The sequence below is a fragment of the Gobio gobio genome, assembly GCF_949357685.1.
Source record: "Gobio gobio genome assembly, chromosome: 3".
Classification (NCBI taxonomy): Eukaryota; Metazoa; Chordata; class Actinopteri; order Cypriniformes; family Gobionidae; genus Gobio; species Gobio gobio.
The window spans coordinates 23,835,991-23,857,594 of record NC_137099.1 but is presented as its reverse complement, the minus strand read 5'-3'; the positions used below and the strand labels follow the sequence as shown (position 1 = coordinate 23,857,594).

The 21,604-nt window shown below is 40.7% G+C and overlaps 1 protein-coding gene across 1 annotated transcript in view; it reads left to right on the top strand.

Moving 5' to 3' along the window:
- The window catches only part of cpe (carboxypeptidase E), a 32,999-nt gene extending 13,442 nt beyond the window's left edge, over window positions 1–19,557 (top strand). Inside the window, exons 2-9 of the mRNA XM_079811403.1 lie at window positions 11,022–11,218; window positions 13,437–13,604; window positions 13,737–13,854; window positions 15,643–15,825; window positions 16,328–16,467; window positions 16,608–16,707; window positions 17,857–17,975; window positions 18,057–19,557. Of these exons, the coding sequence (XP_079667529.1) occupies window positions 11,022–11,218; window positions 13,437–13,604; window positions 13,737–13,854; window positions 15,643–15,825; window positions 16,328–16,467; window positions 16,608–16,707; window positions 17,857–17,975; window positions 18,057–18,155 (1,124 nt within the window). The 3' untranslated portion in view covers window positions 18,156–19,557. The remainder of the gene's footprint in view (window positions 1–11,021; window positions 11,219–13,436; window positions 13,605–13,736; window positions 13,855–15,642; window positions 15,826–16,327; window positions 16,468–16,607; window positions 16,708–17,856; window positions 17,976–18,056) is intronic.
- Window positions 19,558–21,604: the final 2,047 nt, after the last annotated feature.

Sequence of the window (21,604 nt, the reverse complement as noted above, 5' to 3'; positions counted from 1 at the left end):
TGTATCACAGATTATACAAAAAATAAAACAGTTTTAACATTGATAATAATAAGAAATGTGTCTTGATCACCAAATTAGAATTTTAGAATGATTTCTGAAGGACTGGAGTAATGGTTGCTGAAAATTCAGCCTTGCCATCAAATGAATAAATTACATTTTAAAATATATTAAAGGTGCAGTGTGTAATATTTAGGAGGATCTATTGAGAGAAATGCAATATAATATACATAACTACAACAACAATAACAGCAACCTTTATTTATAAAGCATATTTAAACTATGTTTTCAGTAGTGCATAAAGACCTTACATAATGAACCGTTATGTTTTTATTACCTTAGTAATGAGCCATTTCTATCATGCGGCGCGGGTCCCCCCCTATAGAGCGCTAGTCACTCTCTGCTGTCTCCGACAAAATGACGACATCTTTGTCTTGTGTCGGCCACCATAGCTTCTCTATGTGCTTCGAAAGGGAGGGGCGAGCGATGGAGACTAGACCAGAGCCAATGATTTTGTCTGAGCTATGAATAAAAAAAAAAAAGTAAAAAAAAAAAAAAAAAAAAAAAATATATATATATATATATATATATATATATATATATATATATATATATATATATATATATATATATATATATATATATATATATATATATATATATAATTCATATTTTTTTGTATTTGTCTTATCTTATCATTTTAGTGTAGAATGAGTAATTTTTTTAGGCTGCTCTACCTCAGTGCTCTAACAGCGCTCGTCAATGTCAAAATTATCGAGATTTATTATTATTATCATTTATAATAATATAAATTATACCCAAGGTGCCCCCCCAAGCACAAAAGTGAAACTCCGCCTATATGTCTTTTACCCATGTCACTTAAATTACATTAGATACTGTTAGACGGTTATAGATTTGTCTTAAAAACAGATGTGAGCATACACAAATCACAAAAGCTATGTCCAAGAAACAGAATGATGTGTCTTTCAAATGTTTGTCTTCTTGAGGAATTGTCCTAAAGTGGGTTAACATACGTATGCTGTGTAACAGGTCTGATCTTTCGGTTTACATTTTCTTTGTGAGAAAGAGAAGAAAGAGAAAAAGAATATGTTTAGAGAGAGAGGTGATGTAGGCTGTATGGCTTTGAAATGTGTTATTTTACCCTTTTTGTTTGGCTGTTTCGCTGATAGATTAGCAGTTTCCCCTCCCCTCTTGCCCGCACCTCACCTCATCTGTACAGCAGATGATTTCCTCATCACTGCTATCAAGACTGCTTTGCTTTGTTTGGATAAGACACAAATGTATAAGAACCATGTTTCATAAGAAAGGGGAAATTTGTTCTTAAGAATCTATTTAGGATTTCACATTTATTGTGTTTATCTATGAAAACCTTTCGACAACCTGATGGGATATAAATATGGAATTTACTGTATTAATACTTGAAGTATTGCATATATATTAATGTAAAATAGTCGACAATTATCAGTTTGATGGATACTTTTACTGTCACTGATATTCACACTGAAGTCTGTATATATACTGTATACAAATTGGCGATGCTCATCCATGCCTTTGAATTTAATTTACATATATTTTATATCTAAGTTATTGATTAAATGTTAACTTGAATGACAAATGGCAAGTATTAGCTCATAGATTGCCACAGAGATGCACTAAAAACGGAGAAGAAGACAAGACGTGGATGACATCATCGTTTCACAAAATATACGGATTGGCTGTACACACGAAAACACAAGGGTGTCGTTTTCAGATATATTCACTCTGGGACACGATTTCAAAAAATAGTGGTTTCTGTCTGGACGAAACGGCAATACGACACAACATTTTTACGTATACTATACAGCTAAGCGTGTCTCCATGTGTATCTTAGTTAGTAGATATTATCTTAGCTGTGAGGTCAAGGCCCATTGAATTTGGAATACCAAATTATTTATTGTATTATTATTATTCCTTATCCTTGCTTATCAGCTGATATAAAATATATATATAAAAAACATTTAATAAAAGTTAAACAGCACATCCTGTCATAATAAACCTCAAACAAATCAAAACAGAAAACACCTTCACTTTCTCTCTCTCAGTCTGTCACACACTTTTTCTCACCCATCTACACACACACAGCACATTCAGACACACATTTCCTGTGGACAGGCCTGGGAATACTTTGCTTTGACTTTAACATCTGTGAAAGAGTTTGGCAGTAATTTCATTTTGAAGTAGTTGGAGCTTCAAAGGCTGGTTGTAAATGTGACAGGGACATACATCCTTATTTAGGAGCCTGAACACACGCATTGTGGATATTCCACACATGCTTCTCTTTAATTGCGAGATGTAGAATATTTAGATGTTCAGGGGAGGCAATGAAATAGACGGCTATAAAAAGGCCAGAGGCTACAAGGACCCCCGCTGAATAAAACAGCGCTTCCATCTGCTTCCAATCTGTGTGCATGGCTGGCAATCAAATGTGCGTTCAATACTGTATGTCTTTGTTTTCTTGCTTAACTGGTGTGTTGGCTTTTCTAAACAGGTCTGTGCAATGTAAACATCTATTTCAGAGCCCATGCCCTATATAATGTGCTTATATAATGTTTACGGTGCAATGGCAGGTAAACATTGTTTATATGTTGTGTATTTGTTAGCTCTTCGTCACAACAAATCAGTCAGTATTGTGTGCTTATCAGGCAGAATAGTTCCCTTTCGAGGGAACTCGCACTGCATCGGGACGACGCTTTGGGGATGCTCCCTTAGCATCAGCGAATCTGAAACCAGAATGCCAACTAGGCCAATCCGATTGGCGTGCGTGATGACGTCATCGTGACGGCATACCCGGAAGTATAAAAGGGGGGCTGGAACGTAATGGCGGTAGTTATTGCTCTTCAGCAAGCGCTATCTGTAAACTGTCTGTCTATTTACTGTTGTATGTCAGTGAGAGTGTGTGAAAAAGAAAAAAGAAATATGGAAAGTGAGAGAGTGAGAGAATTTAAGCAGTGTGTGCATCCGTGTCCCAGGTTTATGACGGGCTCGGATACACACCTGCTTTGTGTGCACTGCCTGGGCGTCCAGCATGCCCAAGCGGCTCTCGAGGGAGCCGCTTGTGAGCATTGCGAGAAATTGACGCTCAGGGTGCTCCGCTCTTGGCTGGCTGCGTTCGATGAGGCCGGCCAGCCTCGTGAGCCCCGTGGTTCTGGACCCGCAGTCGCTGAGGCGGCTCGGTGTCGCAGATCATGGGGCTCACAGCGGGATTTGTCAGAGGGTTTCGGGACTGCTGCGGCACTTTCCCGATCCTCCTCTGACAGTTCCGAGGATCTTCCTCCCCGTGTGGAAGCCCGCTCTGAGGCTTCTTCCCCCGGGGTGGGAGGTCCGGTGCTTGTTCTCTCCGGTTCCGAGGAGCCGGAGGAAATAGGCACCGAGGCGGGGGATGAAGCAGGAATTGTTTCATCACTTCATCCACCCGCCCAAGAGGAGCTGGTTGAGGTGTTGACCCGGGCAGTGGCCAAATTAAATATAAGTTGGCCACAAGAGGCTCCGGAAATCCAGCCACCCAGCAGGCTGGATGACCGGTTCCTCTCACACCGGGTTCAAACACCTCGCCGGGGCCTGCCTTTTTTCCCGGATCTACACACCGAGGTGTGTAGATCGTGGAAACGGCCCTATTCCTCGCGTGTTTCCAATCCTCCAGTGTTGGATTATTCCAATGTTCTGGGGGCACGCGAGGCGGGCTATGGGGCGATGCCTCGGGTGGAGGAAGCTCTCGCGAGCTATCTTTCACCCGACTCTGCATCGTCCCTCAAGGCTCCGGTTTTGCCCACCAAACCCTGTCGGGATACCTCATCTTTGGTGGGCAAAGCATATATGGCGGCTGGTCGGACTGGTGGTTCCCTGCACACACTATCAATTCTGCAGGCCTACCAGGCCGACCTCCTTAAAGAGTTGGACGAGGGAGATGGTCCCTCTCCGGAGGACATTCTGGAACTGAGGAAGGCTGCAGATTTGTCTCTCCGCGTCACCAAGGAGACGGCCCGCGCTATCGGCCGCTCCATGGCTTCCATGGTGACCGTGGAGAGACATCTCTGGCTGAATCTGTCGGGGATAAAGGAGAAGGATAGAGCTTTTCTCCTGGACTCCCCGGTCTCGCCTTCTGGACTGTTTGGAGACGCGGTTAACACCGTCGTTTCCAGACACCAGGAGGCGAAGAAACAGTCGGCAGCCTTCCACCAGTATCTCCCTCGCCGCTCTAAACCTGGGAAGGCTGGCCCTAGTGGGCAGCCTCAGCCGTCATCCAGCTCCTCGCACCGAAAGGTGCAAAAGGAGAGCGTCGCTTCTAGAGCCCCTCCCCCGGGAGCCTGGCAACAGAGGCGGCGCTCTCAGCAGCAGCCTTCAGCTCCTAAGGGCGATCTTCGGAACGTCCTTCAGGCGCGGAAGGCTGCTGGGAAGAAGTCCTAGCCACGGCAGGGCTTCTAAGAGCGGTCCCCCCCGCGGAGAAACAACCGAGGTTGTTTCCTCCGCGGCGCTCTGGGGAAATCGATGTGGTAATCCCGCCGTCTATGACGCTTCGGGCCACATCGATTTCCCGTGAACGCATGCTGCACCAGCCGCCTCTGGAAAGACCTGCGGCTGGTCAGCTCGCGCGTCCGCACACGGAGAACCGTTCCCAACTACTTCCTGCCGGTCAGCCGCTTCAGGAGGTTGGGAACGGGAACCGTGTAACACCCGACGCCAGCCTCGAGAGGCTGGTTCCCTTAGTAGATTATTTCGGCGCATGGAAATGCCTTCCGAATATTTCTACGTGGGTCCTGCGTACTGTAGAAAAGGGGTACAAACTGCAGTTCGGTTTTCCTCCTCCACAATTCAGGGGGTTATACTGGACAGCAGTGAGACCCGAGCAGGTTCGGGTAATGGAACTAGAAGTAAAAACTCTTCTAGCGAAGGAAGCCATAGAGCGTGTTCCTCCATTGGAAAGAGAGTCCGAGTTCTACAGCCGGTACTTTATAGTTCCCAAAAAGGATGGAGGGTTGCGTCCGATTATAGATCTGAGGGTTTTGAATCTGTCTCTGAGGAGCTTCAGGTTCAAAATGCTCACTATTCCCATGATCGTGAGTCAGATCCAGTCCGAGGACTGGTTCGTCACGATAGATCTAAAGGACGCATATTTCCATGTCTCCATCCTCCCATGTCACAGGAAGTACCTGAGGTTCGCTTTCAGGGGCGAAGCGTACCAATATCGAGTGCTTCCCTTTGGCCTAGCCCTCTCCCCACGCACGTTCACGAAGTGCATGGATGCAGCTCTGGCTCCAATGAGACTTCAGGGCATCCGTGTGCTGAATTATATCGACGACTGGCTCATACTGGCCCAGTCGTACGAGGTGGCGGTTCGGCATCGAGATGTCGTTCTGAACCACATGAAATGCTTGGGGCTGAGACTCAACACGAAAAAGAGCGTGTTGACGCCGTCCCGGAGGACTACGTTCCTCGGGGTCGTGTGGGACTCGACAACGATGCGGGCACGATTATCTCCCGCGCGAGTCGAGACCATACGGGCGATGGTCTCAGGAATAAGGTTAGGCCACAACATCACTGTGAAGCACTTTCAGAGAGTGCTGGGTCACATGGCAGCAGCGTCCAACCTAATACCTTTTGGCCTGCTGTACATGAGACCCATCCAGTGGTGGTTGAAAACCAAGGGGTTTTCCCCCAGAGGGAATCCTTTCCGTATGATCAGGGTAACGCGCAATTGCTCTCGTTCCCTAGCCATATGGAAGAAACCTTGGTTTCTGTCCCAAGGGCCAGTGTTGGGAGCGTCTTGTTGCCGGAAATCCGTTTCAACAGACGCCTCCCTCACTGGCTGGGGCGCGGTCATGGACGGCCGCTTTGCGAGGGGCCCATGGGAGAGCCGTCGTTCCTCCTGGCACATAAATTGCCTGGAGATGATGGCGGTCTACAAAGCTCTCAGGAGCTTTCTCCCGCACCTCCGCGGCCAGCATGTCCTGGTACGGACAGACAATACGTCTGTCGTAGCGTACATCAACCGCCAGGGGGGACTGAGGTCGCGCTTTCTGTACAGGATAGCACGCCGAGTCCTCCTGTGGACCCAGGGGAAACTGTTGTCCATCAGGGCAATGTATGTCCCGGGGGTCCAAAATCAGGGAGCAGACATCCTGTCGAGGCAGGGGCTGAGGCCCGGGGAGTGGCGACTCCACCCAGAGGTGGTGGAGGCCATATGCAAGAGGTTCGGCCCAGTGGAAGTGGATCTGTTTGCGTCTCGAGAGATGTCCCACTGTCCACTGTGGTTTTCCCTCACGCATCCAGTTCCGCTGGGACTGGATGCCATGGTGCAGACGTGGCCGAGGCTGCGTCTGTACGCATTTCCCCCGATTGCTCTGCTCCCGGGAGTCCTGGAAAGGGTCCGTCGACAGGGGGTCAGTCTACTTCTGGTAGCACCCCGTTGGCCGACTCGAGTTTGGTTCTCGGATATCATAGCTCTGCTAGCAGGTCAGCCGTGGGAGATTCCTCTGAGGAGGGATCTCCTATCTCAGGCGGCGGGTACGATATTTTACCCCCGCCCGGAGATTTGGAACCTATGGGTCTGGCCCCTGAGGGGACCAGGTACATAGAGGCTGGCCTATCGGCGGAGGTGATAGAGACCTTACTCAGCTCCAGGGCTCCGTCTACGAGGAGACTGTACAGCCTCAAGTGGAATGTATTTTCCACTTGGTGCAGAGAACGTGAGGTGGACCCAGTTAACTGCCCAGTGGCTTCAGTGCTGGAGTTCCTCCAAGATCGTTTTTCTGCAGGGCTTACCCCGTCCACACTCAAGGTGTACGTGGCTGCCATTGCGGCTTTCCACACTCCTCTGGGTGATGGGCCTCTGGGTAGGCACCAGCTGGTTGTACAATTCCTCCGTGGGGCTCGGAGGATGAGGCCTGCGGCTCGGACCAGAGTTCCAACCTGGGACCTGGCAGTGGTTCTCGAAGGATTGGCTGAGGCCCCCTTCGAACCATTGGAGTCGGCTGGACCAAAGGATCTGACCCTTAAGGTGGCTTTTCTCCTTGCCATTACCTCTCTCAGGAGAGTGGGAGATCTCCAGGCCTTGGCGGTAACGCCGACCTGCCTGGAGTTTGCCCCGGGAGGAGTAAAGGCCATCTTACACCCTAGGCCGGGCTACGTGCCTAAGGTGCCATCAAGGGTGGTCAGGTCATTGGTCCTGCAGGCATTTCATCCTCCGCCTCATGTGACGGCGGAAGAGGGGAGACTTCACCTACTCTGCCCGGTTAGGGCGCTCAGAGTTTATTTGGCGAAGTCTGCACAGTGGAGGAGATCACAACAACTGTTGGTGTGTTTTGGCTCACCTAAGAAGGGATTGCCTGCGTCTACTCAGACAATCAGTAATTGGATTGTCCAGGCGATTACCATGGCCTATCAGGTGCGCAGTTTGCCTTCACCTGTGGCCGTGAGGGCTCATTCCACCAGAGGCATGGCCTCTTCGGTGGCCCTTCTTTCTGGGGTCCCCTTGCAGGATATCTGCGAGGCGGCCGGGTGGGCTACCCCACACACTTTTATCAGGTTTTATAGCCTGGATCTCCCTACGACGCCTGGTGCTAGGGTGCTCCAGTCCTAGCTGTGCCCGGTTTCCGGCTTCACACTAGGGCAGGCGCTACCCTTCGGTGTGGCCTAGTGGGTACTCGTTCCCCAAAGCGTCGTCCCGATGCAGTGCGAGTTCCCTCGAAAGGGAACTGCTCGGGTTATGTATATAACCCTTGTTCCCTGAGAAGGGGAACGAGCACTGCATCCCGACGCCACACCTCGGCGCGCCTGGAGCGCATGCTTCAGAGCAATTACTACCGCCATTACGTTCCAGCCCCCCTTTTATACTTCCGGGTATGCCGTCACGATGACGTCATCACGCACGCCAATCGGATTGGCCTAGTTGGCATTCTGGTTTCAGATTCGCTGATGCTAAGGGAGCATCCCCAAAGCGTCGTCCCGATGCAGTGCTCGTTCCCCTTCTCAGGGAACAAGGGTTATATACATAACCCGAGCAGTTCTCGTGTTTCTGAGATTACCAAAGAAAAAACGGCAAGTGTCCTTTCCTGGCCTCTGATGATTTGTGCTTTTGTTACCTGAGGGATGAAATGTGTTTGTCTATGTTAGGGCTCGAGTTTGAGCACAAAATTGTTAAGGAGGGTTTAAATGGGTCAGGGCATTGTGAAAGGAGAGAGGATTCTGGAAAGCTCTGAGGACATTACCTGAGCCCATGTTTGCACTGGGTTTAGTGTTTGAAATATAATATATTTGTTTTTGTTTTAGTGAGCAGGTATACTGTAGAGAACGGTTGGTTGAACCTCTATCCGGTGTCTTTATACATGCGCATATATTTTACACTACTATTACAAAATGTCAGGTTGGTTAGACATTTGAATGTTTTTGAAAAATAAATTTAAAATAACTGCTTGCTATTAATGTATTTTAAAATTTAATTTATTTCTGTGATGGCAAAGCCAAATTTTCAGCAGCCATTACTCCAGTCTCCAGTAAAAGTATTCAGTAAAAATTAAAACTTACTTCATTCTTTGATGAATAGAGAGTTCAAAATAATAGCATTTAATTTAAATAGAATTTGTCATATAGTGCAATTTCACTGTCACTGAACTTTTGAAAGGTATAGTGCATGTGCACTTTGTGCAGTCTAAACTAATTCCTAATTTCATATTTTTAAATGCCAAAATAGTATTATACAAGGCACAGTGTCATAAATATACAATAAATATTGGTGTAATATGGTTATATTTCTAATTTATTTCAAATAGACTGCAAAAAAATATTTGTATAATATATAATATTGTATTATCAGCTAAAATAATATAAAATATAAATATCGACACCACAGTATTACATCCATAAAGTATCGGGGAAGTTGTTTTATTACCGCAGATTTGCATATATATATATATATATATATATATATATATATATATATATATATATATATATAAAATATATATATGCACATTTATGATTGAATGTTCGTGAATAGGTCCCTGGTTTGAAATGAATATTTGTGCTTGGTGTGAATATACCTTTATGTATATATTTTTCAGCTGCACTTGTAGCCTATTTACAAATATGTATGCACATGTGTATCTGAAAATATTTGAAAAGTCGTGTATGGTTTCTCTAATTACTACTCCATCTGTTCAGTCAATCCAGCATCATGGATGTTATGCAGATTAATGTCCTCTCTTTCTCTGTGTGTGTGTGTTGATCTTGACTTCTGGCTAGGTGTACTTGGAGGAATTCACAGTAAATCCACAACCTAGACAAGAATCATTCTATAAACAAGGGGAGACCAAGGTCATTAATGTAAACAAATAAGTAAAATGTCTTGAGTATGGACTAATTAAAGGGACTGTTTTTGAAGAGGTACAGAAAAGAACATTGAAAAACCAAGAGGAAGTCCAACATCTCATATAAAATTAATAGAAAATAAAACAGCTCATAAAATATTTAGTTTGACCTCCAGGGGTAGAAATGACAGTCTTTAAAGAACTTCAGGCCATATTTTTGGAAGTGTGATAAAATATTCTTTAATTATGTAGATAAATATCTATATTAAATATCTGTCCTTGTTGTGTTGATTGTTGAGTAATTTTGAAATGGTTGACTTTTTATTGTGTTATTTGTGGTGTTTTTTTCCTGATATTTTCTGATCAGCTGAATCATTTTATTAAAGGTGCACTATGTAACATTTTTTCAGTAAAATATCCAAAAACCACTAGGCCAGTGTTATATATTTTGTTCGGTTGAGTACTTACAATATCCCAAATGTTTCCAACTATTTGTAAATCGTGAGAAAATTGCTATTTTAACCAAGGAAGCGGGACGTGTGAGGGAGTCGCCTGTCAATTGCGTCATATCTGGGTTACCCTCGGTTTCCGGTTTTATTTTGCAGAAACGCTTTACTCTTACCACAATGTGAACAAATGTCATAGCAGCCGCCAAGCGAACGCACAGAGTAACGTCATAACATAATTTTCAACACACTCAGATGTATCTAATATGACCGGATAAGCGGAAGTGGTGCCGGCGACTGTGGCATAATAAAAATCCCGCCGGCGAGGCGACTATGCCATAATAACGTCATCAAACTACGCCCTTTGTTTTGAATAGGCGACCTCTAGTGGACGTAAAAGTTACATAGTGCAGCTTTAATCCTGCTAACAGGGAACATTCTCAGAACTTTGGTTAACATTCTGGCAAGGTTCTTTCATAGTTATGTATAAGTTATATATATACACCAATCAGGCATAACATTATGATTACTATTAACAACTTTTTAAGTAATATGTCATTGTGGTTATGGCTTTTGAATTAATTTTGAATTAGTTAATAATCATGTGCCAATAACCATTGTGGTAATTAACATATGAATTTACACTATTTGTTAATATAATATGTTATTAAGGAATTAATACAATATGACACATTAAACTAATAACGATTTAACGATTACTTAATCTATTAATCATATAGAATGTTCATTAGTTGCTGATGCAGTAATCATTAATAAATGGTTTAGTTCTTCATGAGTCATACATTAACTCATGATTAACTGTGCATTAGTTAAGCATGAATTAATGCATATTAGTGCACCCAGATTGTAAAGTTTTACCAATATTTTATTATTTATTGAACGTAATGCAATTGAATTTAGGTTAAAGTTGTTCTCTCTATGTGCAAATCTCTCTATTCATTCTATCCCATTACCAAGATAATACAAATGTAATAACTGCTAAAAATTATCGACAAAGACATTCAATATGATCTGTTGGTAAGATACTTTTGGTGTTGTTTTTGACATTTACATATCTATGACGTAGTTGTCAAATACTACAGTTCACTTTTTAAAAGAAAAAGCTTAAAATGACTGGCAAAGCATCATTTAGTTGTTATTTGTGTCAGTTAATGTGAGACTTGTGTCATTAACTGTATATGTTTTTGTGTGACAGGTGAGCCGGAGTTTAAGTACATTGGGAACATGCACGGTAATGAGGCCGTGGGCAGAGAGCTTCTCATCTATCTGGCTCAATATCTCTGTAATGAGTACCAGGAGGGCAACGACACCATTATTGACCTGATCCACTCCACACGCATTCACATCATGCCCTCCATGAACCCTGACGGCTTTGAGAAAGCAGCCTCACAGGTAAACACACACACACACTTCTTTCACAATAAAAGAAGAATCTAAAATCTAGAATGCAGTTGTATCTCTTCATAAACTGTATACGATGGACAGAATCATATTTCAAACTATGAAACAAGACAGACGACTGTATTCTGCCGCTAAAGTAGTACGACTTTTACAGTAAGCCCTGGTTGTATTTTGAGTTGTCAAGTAGTTGACTAGTCTGGTCTTCAACATCTTTTAGCAGAGAGTTGTTTTGGCAGAATGCAGGGGTGCTGATTGCATAACACTATTGTGGTTTACCACATCCTTCTGCAGCCTGTACTCACACAAGTGTGGTATTTGACATTTCAAGACACATTTGACATATTTTATAAGAGGTCCCTGGTCTCTTACTTTTATGTTTGTTGAGGGGAAACCAACAGATTATTGAACACCTCTCTGGGATGTGGTTTACCACACTGCTTTACTGCTTCAGCTTTAATAAATGTCTATGCTGACCACACAGCAAACATGCATAGTCTCTGGGCTTTTGTGATCGTTTCAAAGGTGTATGGAAAGTCCTGTCCTGGCAACTCTGAGCACGAAGGTTGCATATTTTATAGTACATATAGTACATTTTTAATGTAAATTTCACTAGAAAATTATTTCAGTAGGACAGAGTGGATGACAGAGGTCACTGATAGGGTAAAGGCTTTTGTCAGTGATATGGGTTTTATTTGTACATTAAAACAATTGTAAGGGTTGTATTCAGACTTCTTCTTTCAGCCAAACTCCCGTTACAAGACTCTGGCATTTCCTGTAGCGTCTGCAAAATGACAAGTAACCTAAGTGATTTCCTCCACACCCGTCTGAAACGTAGTCTCCATATCAGTCTGTTTTTACTTTGACCTGTGTGTTATGTCAGACCTTCTGAAAAAACGACTTAAAGGGTTAGTTCACCCAAAAATGAAAATAATGTAATTTATTACTCACCCGTTCCACACCCGTAAGACCTCCATTCATCTTCGGAACACAAATTAAGATATTTGTGTTGAAATCCGATGGCTCAGTGAGGCCTGCATAGCCAGCAATGACATTTCCTCTCTCAAGATCCATTAATGTACTAAAAACATATTTAAATCAGTTCATGTGAGTACAGTGGTTCAATATTAATATTATAAAGTGACAAGAATATTTGTGGTGCACCAAAAAAAATAAAAATAACGACTTATATACTGATAACCGATTTTAAAACAATGCTTCATGAAGCTTCAGAGCGTTATGAATCAGCGAGTCGAATCATGATTCAGATCTCATGTCAAACCGCTAAAAACTGCTGAAGTCACGTGACTTTGGCACTTCGAGGAAATGTCATTACTGGCTATGCAGGCCTCACTGAGCCATCGAATTTCAACAAAAATATCTTAATTTGTGTTCCGACGATGAACGAAGGTCTTACAGGTGTGGAAGGGCATGAGGTGAGGGCATTATTTTCATTTTTGGGTGAACCAACCCTTTAAATCCACTTGGTTTGACGGTCTGACAAACTGGCTAGGCTGGTCTGTTGGCTGGTTTTAGAGGGGTTGTGGGCACTTTTTAGCTTGTCAGGCTGAAAGACCAGCTGGTCACCTAGATGAACTAGCTGAATACTATCTTGGAGGAGATCAGCTAAACCAACTTAAACCAGCTAAAGTTTTTCAGCAGGGAGTAACACATCACCTTCCTATACATTTGAAATATACGTATAAACCACACTACAAATGTCCTTTGTAGTATTTTTTGTTATAAAAAAACAGTAAAGTAATTTATAATGCAACAAAAGATTTCTATTTCAAGCAAGTGCTGTTCTTTTGAACTTTCTGTTCATCAAGGAATCCTGACAAAAGTATAATGCTTTCGGATAAAAAAAAGTTTGCAATGTTGATAACAATAATAAATGTTTCTTGAGCAGCAAATCAGCATATTAGAATGATTTCTGAAGGATCATGTGACACTGAAGACTGAAGACTGAAGACTGAATCTGTCATGATATTTATTCACATTAATTTCATTCCAAACACACATGCTGTTTTTTGTGTGTTTTTTTTGTGGAACACAAAAAGAGACATTTTGATGTTTTTTGATCTTCACGCAGCTCTTTTCCATAAAACATTTGATATTGACTTTGGCTGTCAAGCTCTCTATTTTTTAAATTCATGTTTTTAACGTTTGTGATAATTCTGCTAATGGTATCATTATTATAATGTATGTGCAGCCTGGTGAGATGAAAGACTGGTTTGTGGGCCGCAGCAACGCTCAGGGGATTGATCTGAACCGCAACTTTCCAGATCTTGATCGCATCGTCTACATGAACGAAAGAGAGGGAGGAGCCAACAACCACCTCCTAAAAAACATGAAGAAAGCTGTGGATGAAAACACCAAGGTGAGAAAGGGTTTGATCAACTGTTTTATCGATTATTTTGTCAAAAAATTGCAGCATGGTGTTAGTAGTGTTATACATCTAGGAACAGAATCAGTGGTTTTTGGGCTGATGATTGGACCTATGTATTTACAGCTCGCACCAGAAACTAAGGCTATCATTCACTGGATTATAGACATTCCATTTGTCCTGTCAGCCAATCTGCATGGAGGAGACGTGGTGGCCAACTACCCATATGATGAGACACGCAGTGGTGAGAAACCACACATATACACAAAAAACATACAAACTTGTACAGAATATTCAGTATATACTATTATTCTTAAACCGAGCTTATAATATAATATACTGTAATATAAAATTAAATTATAATATATATAATTCAAAAGTTTATGGTCAGTAAGTTAATACTTTTATTCAGCAAGGATGCAATACATTTATCAAAAGGGACAGTAAAGACTTTTACATTGTTACATTGTTTCTATTTCAAATAAATGCTGATCTTTTGAACTTTCTATTTATGAAAGAATCCATCTTGAAAAAACTGTATCATGGTTTCCATGAATGATTTCTGAAGGAACATTTGAATCTGAAGACTGGAGTAATGATGCTTAAAATTTTTATTATTAATAATTAATAAATGAATAAAATAATAATAAAATATGCTTGTAATAAATCAAATAAATAATTAATATTTTATGATATTACTGTTTTACTCTATTTTCATCAAATTAAATTTGAAAATCTGTGTAATATAATTACTACACAGTAATCTTATCCATTACACACACCTTTTTGCATTATTCAAAATCATTTGACGCATTAATTAACCTTTTTAGAACATTTCCTTATCATCTTCCATTATTTCCTGTGTTTTCTTTGTGTTGAAAGTGAAAGTGACATGTGAAGGCTAAGTATGGTAACCCATAATTTGTCCTCTGCATTTAACCCATCCAAGTTAGTGCACACACACTTTAGGAGCAGTGAGTACTGACCACATACACACTGCAAACCAAGGACACACAAACCCGAGGCAGTGGGCAGCCATTTTGCTGTGGCGCCCCGGGAGTGATTGGGGGTTAGTTGCCTTGCTCAAGTGTACCTCAGTCATTTCCTGTAGGTATTAAAAGTTGAACACGCAACCTCTGGTTACCAGTCTGACTCTAATCATTAGGCCATGACTGCCTGGTTGACTTTTTATTTTTTGTATGGCACGTTTACACCGAGCGGTACAGTTCAGTACCGTTCGGTATGCAACTTTTGCTGTTTCCATTGCCAGAAGTTGTGAATGGTACCCTAATTCCGAACCGTATCGTGCCACTTTTTTGGCACCCTTCCGTTGGGGTACTTAGCACAGTAGTCCGGTACTAAAGGGTGGAGCTAGACTTACTGCAGAACGTACGATTTCCCTGCAGCTTTGGCTCAAACAAAGTGTGTCGTCTTCTTGTGACAACAGCCACATGCCGAGAAGCAAGAACAAGATCTGCTGTATGTCATCCACTGTTGTTTACTGTGTCGCTTTCTTCTTCGTGTGAGAATGACATCGATCTCTACACCACGCCTATCATAAGGGTGCTGGTAACGCAAGCCGGATCAGGGTTTAGCATCCTGAATCATACTGAACTGTACTGTACTGATCCGTACTGCTCGGTGGAAACGATTATTGTTTCATTGATTTCACACACCCATTCCTCGTTTTGATCCCTGGTTAGTTGTGTATATAATGCCCTCAGTTTCATTCACTCATTGTTTTGTGTTGTCTGTGCCTTGCTTAGCACACTGTTACATTGCATTTTCATTTGCGGATTATTTTTGTAAATAAAGTTACGCTGATATTAGATCTGCCTTGCCTCATCTCGTCTTCTACCTGACCTGAAAGTTACGCTGATATTAGATCTGCCTTGCCTCATCTCGTCTTCTACCTGACCTGAAGTTACACATAGAATTAAACCAGGAATATTTATCATGAAATTTGATGGGGCGTTTGTAATGTAATTGAAGCGGTGATGATAGAACTGTCTCTTTTCTCTTTGTCCATCAGGTTCTACTCATGAATATAGTGCTAGTCCAGATGATATGGCGTTTAAGACTTTGGCTAAGGCCTACTCCAGCTATAACCCAGTGATGTCTGACCCAAACCGGCCGCCATGCCGCAAGAATGATGATGACACCAGCTTCAAAGAGGGCATCACTAATGGAGGAGCCTGGTACAGCGTGCCTGGAGGTACAATGCACAGCTTCAGAAAATTACTTTCCCTCCTTTCTTAGGAAAAACTTATGGGTATTTAGGTTTAGCGTTAGGAATATGGCTAGCATTACATTTTCGGACAGGAATGTTGTTCCAGGATCAACTAAATATGTTGACCCAGGAACGCGTCTAACTCTGCAAAATCAGGATGTGCATATTTGCTTTTCATAGAAAATGCCATGAAAAAGACATGGGAATTAATTTGTCAAAGGCTTGCAATCAATTTCTAGAGATTTGTGGGCTTTCAAATTTGTTGCAGCAGTTCAGGGAAGGCCTGATAACCTGACCTGAACATATTTGGGATTAATTGGAACACCAACTGCAAGCATCACCCAAAACAATTTGAAGATTGGAAGCTTTTAATAGCATCAAAGGGGGATTAATGCAGATGGTTTTGAAATTAAATGTGCAACAATGTTTGATTGTCCACATACTGGCCATGTTCAACCATTGATCGCTCTTGTTCTCTCTCTGTCAGGTATGCAGGACTTCAACTATCTGAGCAGTAATTGTTTTGAGATCACTCTGGAACTGAGCTGTGATAAGTTTCCTCCTGAGGACACACTCAAGCAGTACTGGGACCAGAACCGCAATTCACTTGTCAATTACATAGAGCAGGTACACCCGAATCCTTTGCTTTCACATGCCTAGTGCTGACAGGAGGAGAGAGTTGTTTTGTTTTCTGCTAGGCTCAGATTCATGAGTTAGGATTAGAAGGGGGTAGTTTCATCTCTTTTGATCCCTTATGTCCTTCGCAGGTTCATAGAGGAGTAGCAGGGTTTGTTCGTGATCTCCAAGGGAACGCCATCTCAAACGCGTCTATTTCTGTTGAAGGAATCGACCACGATATCACCACAGGTACACACACACCAATTTAAAACTTTTTTTGGTTAAAAATGATCCCAAATCAATTTTTGAGCAAGTACGTAACCAGTCAGTGTTCAAAACGATATCCTTACCTTAGCCCGAATCACAACGGTAAGCTTGTAATAATGTGTTATAAGTGGTACTGGTGGGTTTCAGCGGGAAATACGAGCTTGACTGTATACATAGAGGAGTCTGGCTAGTAAGCTATATCGCATGTGAGGATGCTGCAGGTGGCGGATCATTTATAGCCTTTTCTCACTGCAGCTGGAATAATTAAACTTATCATTTTGATGGCGGATTGTAAAATAATTCTGCAAATAACTGCAGTTGCAGGTTTCAAACAGAGATGGCGACAAAAAGGCAAAACTTACAGACTGCAGCTTTAAACAGAATTTATAACTATATTCAGTGTATATTTCATTAAATCTTTTATGTGTGTGTATGTATCTATATCTATATATATATATATATATATATATATATATAATATATACACACAAAAATTATGTAATATATATACTGTATAGATAATTAAAATAAAAATTATAAAAATATTATAAAAACGGAAAAACTATTATTAAATATATTATAATTTTCATAATTGATGAACTTTGCAACATTGACACTGTTATGAACTAAATTGAATCCACACTGAATTGACTTGAGCTGAATGATGACACTATTAGAGCAGCTTTACAGCTGACATTGAAGTGGATTCATAATTGATGAATTCTGCAACATTAACACTTACTTTCCTGTTTATTACTGTGAAGCTGCTTTGAAACATTTACTTCTTATTATATAACTTACAAAATAATGGAGAGGGAAAATATATATGTATGTATGTATACCGGTACATAAGAAATAAATTATGTCTTTTTTTAATATAACTTAAATAATTAATCAGTAGTTTTTGAACTCGTCAGTGAATTCTGCCTGCATTTTTTTCTGCCTGAATTTTGAACTTGTAAATGAAGCTGGTACATAAGAAAGGTTTGTTTAAACCTGACATGAACTCTTTAACCCAGTTAGGTTTCTGCTGAAAACGTGTGTGTAGGTCTGCCCTCTTGTGGACATTTTTTTTGCCACTTTTGGAAGTAAAACTTCAAATGTAAATCACTCTCATAATTTTTTCCTTAGCTAAGGATGGCGATTACTGGCGCTTGTTGGCTACCGGTAACTACAAAGTATCAGCATCTGCTCCTGGGTACCTCACGGTGGTCAAGAAAGTAGCTGTTCCCCACAGCCCTGCTACACGGGTAAACACAGACCCTCTTTTCGCTTCCTCTTCTCATAATTGCATTTCCCTTTCTCATGTCTTCAATTTTTCTCATTCTCAGCTGGATTTTGAGCTGGAGTCGCTGGAAGAGCGGAAGGAGGAAGAGAAGGAGGAGCTCATGGATTGGTGGAAGATGATGTCAGAGACTCTCAACTTCTAACTGACCTGAAGCAGAGGCCATCACAAGCATTCTGGGTGTATAATATTTATTGTTGTCATATGTGTGTGCTCATAATCTTAAAAGAACATAATTCCGTTTTTTGTTTTGTTTTCGATTGTTTTATGTTCTGAACATATTTACAGTACAACAGCCATATGCACATTATACAATTCATACATGCTGACAAAGACAACCAGTGGAAGAGCTGGGCTAGGTATCTGCATATATGGTTGTCCTTGTAAATATGGATGAATATGGCAGAAATACTGTGTGAAATGCCCCTAAAGTAAAGTTGATCCTGTTGCAGGGTTTTTGCGATTTTGATCAACCGAACCAGGTTGATGTTATTTTAGAGCATTTTCTGTTTTCTCCAGGCATGCAACGGTAAATACATGTACACACCGAAAAGAAACACGCATAACACACAGTCGATATTGTGGACCGATCTATTTCTCTTTTGTAATGTTGTGTTTTACATTGATATTGTGAGATTCTTTTGTAGCTATGGTCACCCATCACACCAACCAATCAGAGAGCACTGTGTTGTGATGAATGTACATGTCAGCAATGAATATTACTATTTATTCTGATTATGACTGAAGCCAATGTAGACCGCACTCATTTACACCTGATCACAAGTCTATTTCTGTTCAAACACTGTCCTGTTGGTTTAAATAATATTATGCTTGATGTTTTGAATGGGAGTGCTTCTGATAAACCTGGTTTCATTTACTAATGCTTTAATAATTACAACTTTGAATATCATATCCAGATGAAAAGAAAATGGAAGAGGTTATCAATTGAACTCCTATCTTATGTTACAATAACTATATAGAAAATTAAAAAATGATGAACATGATAGATAATAGCTATAAATCTGTATTATCTATGTTTGTAAAGCAGAGCGTTTCATTTCAGATCATATAACGGCAGATTTTAATGGCACAAGCTAAACAAATAGAAGTTTATTTAGATCTGATGTTTTTTAAATCTATACCAAAATGCACAATTGTGCCCGATGAAGTACTATCTGCAGTCTTTATTGAACATTCTGTAATATATTGTCTTCTTTGTCTGTTTCAGTATCTTTATAATTAGTGTTTTTCTGTAATATGAAATGGCACATGTTAACGCTAAATCAATCACCATTACGATCAAGTCTATAATCCTGCCTTCAGAATTTCTCATTGGTCCGACTGATTTGGATAATTTCATGCACATTCAAATTAAACAAATTAAAGCTTAAACTTTCAATATTAATGTCATAAAATGGCATTTCAAGCCAGCTTATATATTTCTCATTTGAGACTTCAGTGGTATGTCTTGTATATGAATGTAATGATGGTTTAATTGAATGACGCAATTTGCAACCAAAATAAACTTCCCTTTCTGTTCAGTCCTCTTCCTGTTGTTCTTGTCTACATTGTTAAAAGGTTAGTTCACCCAAAAATGAAAATTCTGTCATTAATTACTTACCCTCATGTCGTTCGACACCCGTAAGACCTCAGTTCGTCTTCGGAACACAAATGGAGATATTTTAGTTGTAATCTGATGGCTCTGAAAGGCCTCCATTGGCACAATGCACGGTTCACTCTCAAGACCCTTAAAAGGTACTAAAGACGTCGTTACAAAGTCCATCTCACTACAGTGGTTCTAAAATAACTTTATGAATCGGCGAGAATAGTTTTTGTGCGCAAAAAAAACCCTAAATAACGACTTATATAGTGATGACGATTTCAAAACACGGCCTCATGAAGCTTCGAAGCGTTATGAATCAGTGAGTCGAATGAGCAGTTTGGATCGCCAAATTTCAGCAGTTTGGCGGTTTGACACGCGATCTGAATCATGAATCGACTCACTGATTCATAACGCTTCGAAGCTTCATGAGGCCGTGTTTTGAAATCGTCATCACTATATAAGTCAGTATTTAGGGTTTTTTTGCGCACAAAAACTATTCTCGCCGATTCATAAAGTTATTGTAGAACCACTGTAGTGAGATGGACTTTGTAACGACGTCTTTAGTACCTTTTAAGGGTCTTGAGAGTGATCCGTGCATTGTGCCAATGGAGGCCTTTCAGAGCCATCAGATTTCAACTAAAATATCTTCATTTGTGTTCCGAAGATGAACGGAGGTCTGACGGGTGTCGAACGACATGAGGGTAAGTAATTAATGACAGAATTTTCATTTTTGGGTGAACTAACCCTTTAAATCCAACAGTTGTTCTTACTAAGACTTTTTTAGTCAACTTTACTTAATGTCCAATAATTTGTTGAACTTACTTTAAACAATTTAGTAATCTGAACTATTTTGCATGATATGCCTTCATTACTTAGAAAACCCAAGTAAACATTACTTGACTGGTTTGAGTACCATTTTGGCAAAGAAAAAAAAACAGGCGGGCAAAAGGTTTTTGAAGCGGGGCAATTTTTTATAGACTTTAAACTCATTTCCTCCACTTATTGTAATTCTCTTTCTATGCAGCAATGCAACAAGAAATCAGTTACCTGATTTCAAATGAAGGGAAGTAATAAATAGTGTGTATATATAAAATTTGTGAATTAATGATATGTAACAACTATATTTCATGTCGAAAAATGATCCTTTAACATTTTTTTGCTAACACTTATGGCATAAACTTTAAATTGGATTGATATAAGCCCTTTATATTTGTGACAATATCTTGCAATTGACCATGCTCGAGTCCCACACAGACTTCAACATTCAGCATGCAAAACACAACAATGGTACCAAGGTTTTTTCTTATTATTTATTTTTATTATTAATAAGACCTTTACAATTTGCTTTGCTGTTGTTATTGGGGTTATACTGACAAAAGACAAATGGTAAAATAAAGCCAAAAATAGTAAAAGAAAGCAATTTATTTATTTATTCATGCCGCAATGCACTCTGGGAGTACACTTCCTCTGATCACTGATAGAATTAAGTTGAAAAAACTTAAACGGTTTAAGTAAGAACAAGTTGAGGCTTTACTTGAGTTTAACAAATTCAAAAATAAAACAATTGATATAAACTTAACTTACTTAGTACATTGAACTTAAATATACTATGTGTGATAACTACAAAGTAATTGATATTACAAATTATTTTAATTCAAATTTTTAAGTTCACATTACTTTTTTAGGGCAACCAAGCCTGCAGCACTCCTCTCAGAAACTGAAGCCTACGCCCCTTGATCGCCCCCCGGTGGTTGGTCCCAGTATAGCTCCTAAACCCCGCCCCTCCAAGTATTACAATGGACGCGAGACAAACTAAACAATCAAATTACACTTCAAATAATTGTTTCCTAAAGATCGTTTATGTCATTTTAGGCAGTTTTTATCACGATGGTTTCATTTCAAGTGTTCGTTTTTTAAATAAGTTTAGTTTTAGTTAGTTATTTGATGCTATAAAAAGGGGGGTGTGACGTCATGATTGACAGCTGAGATTG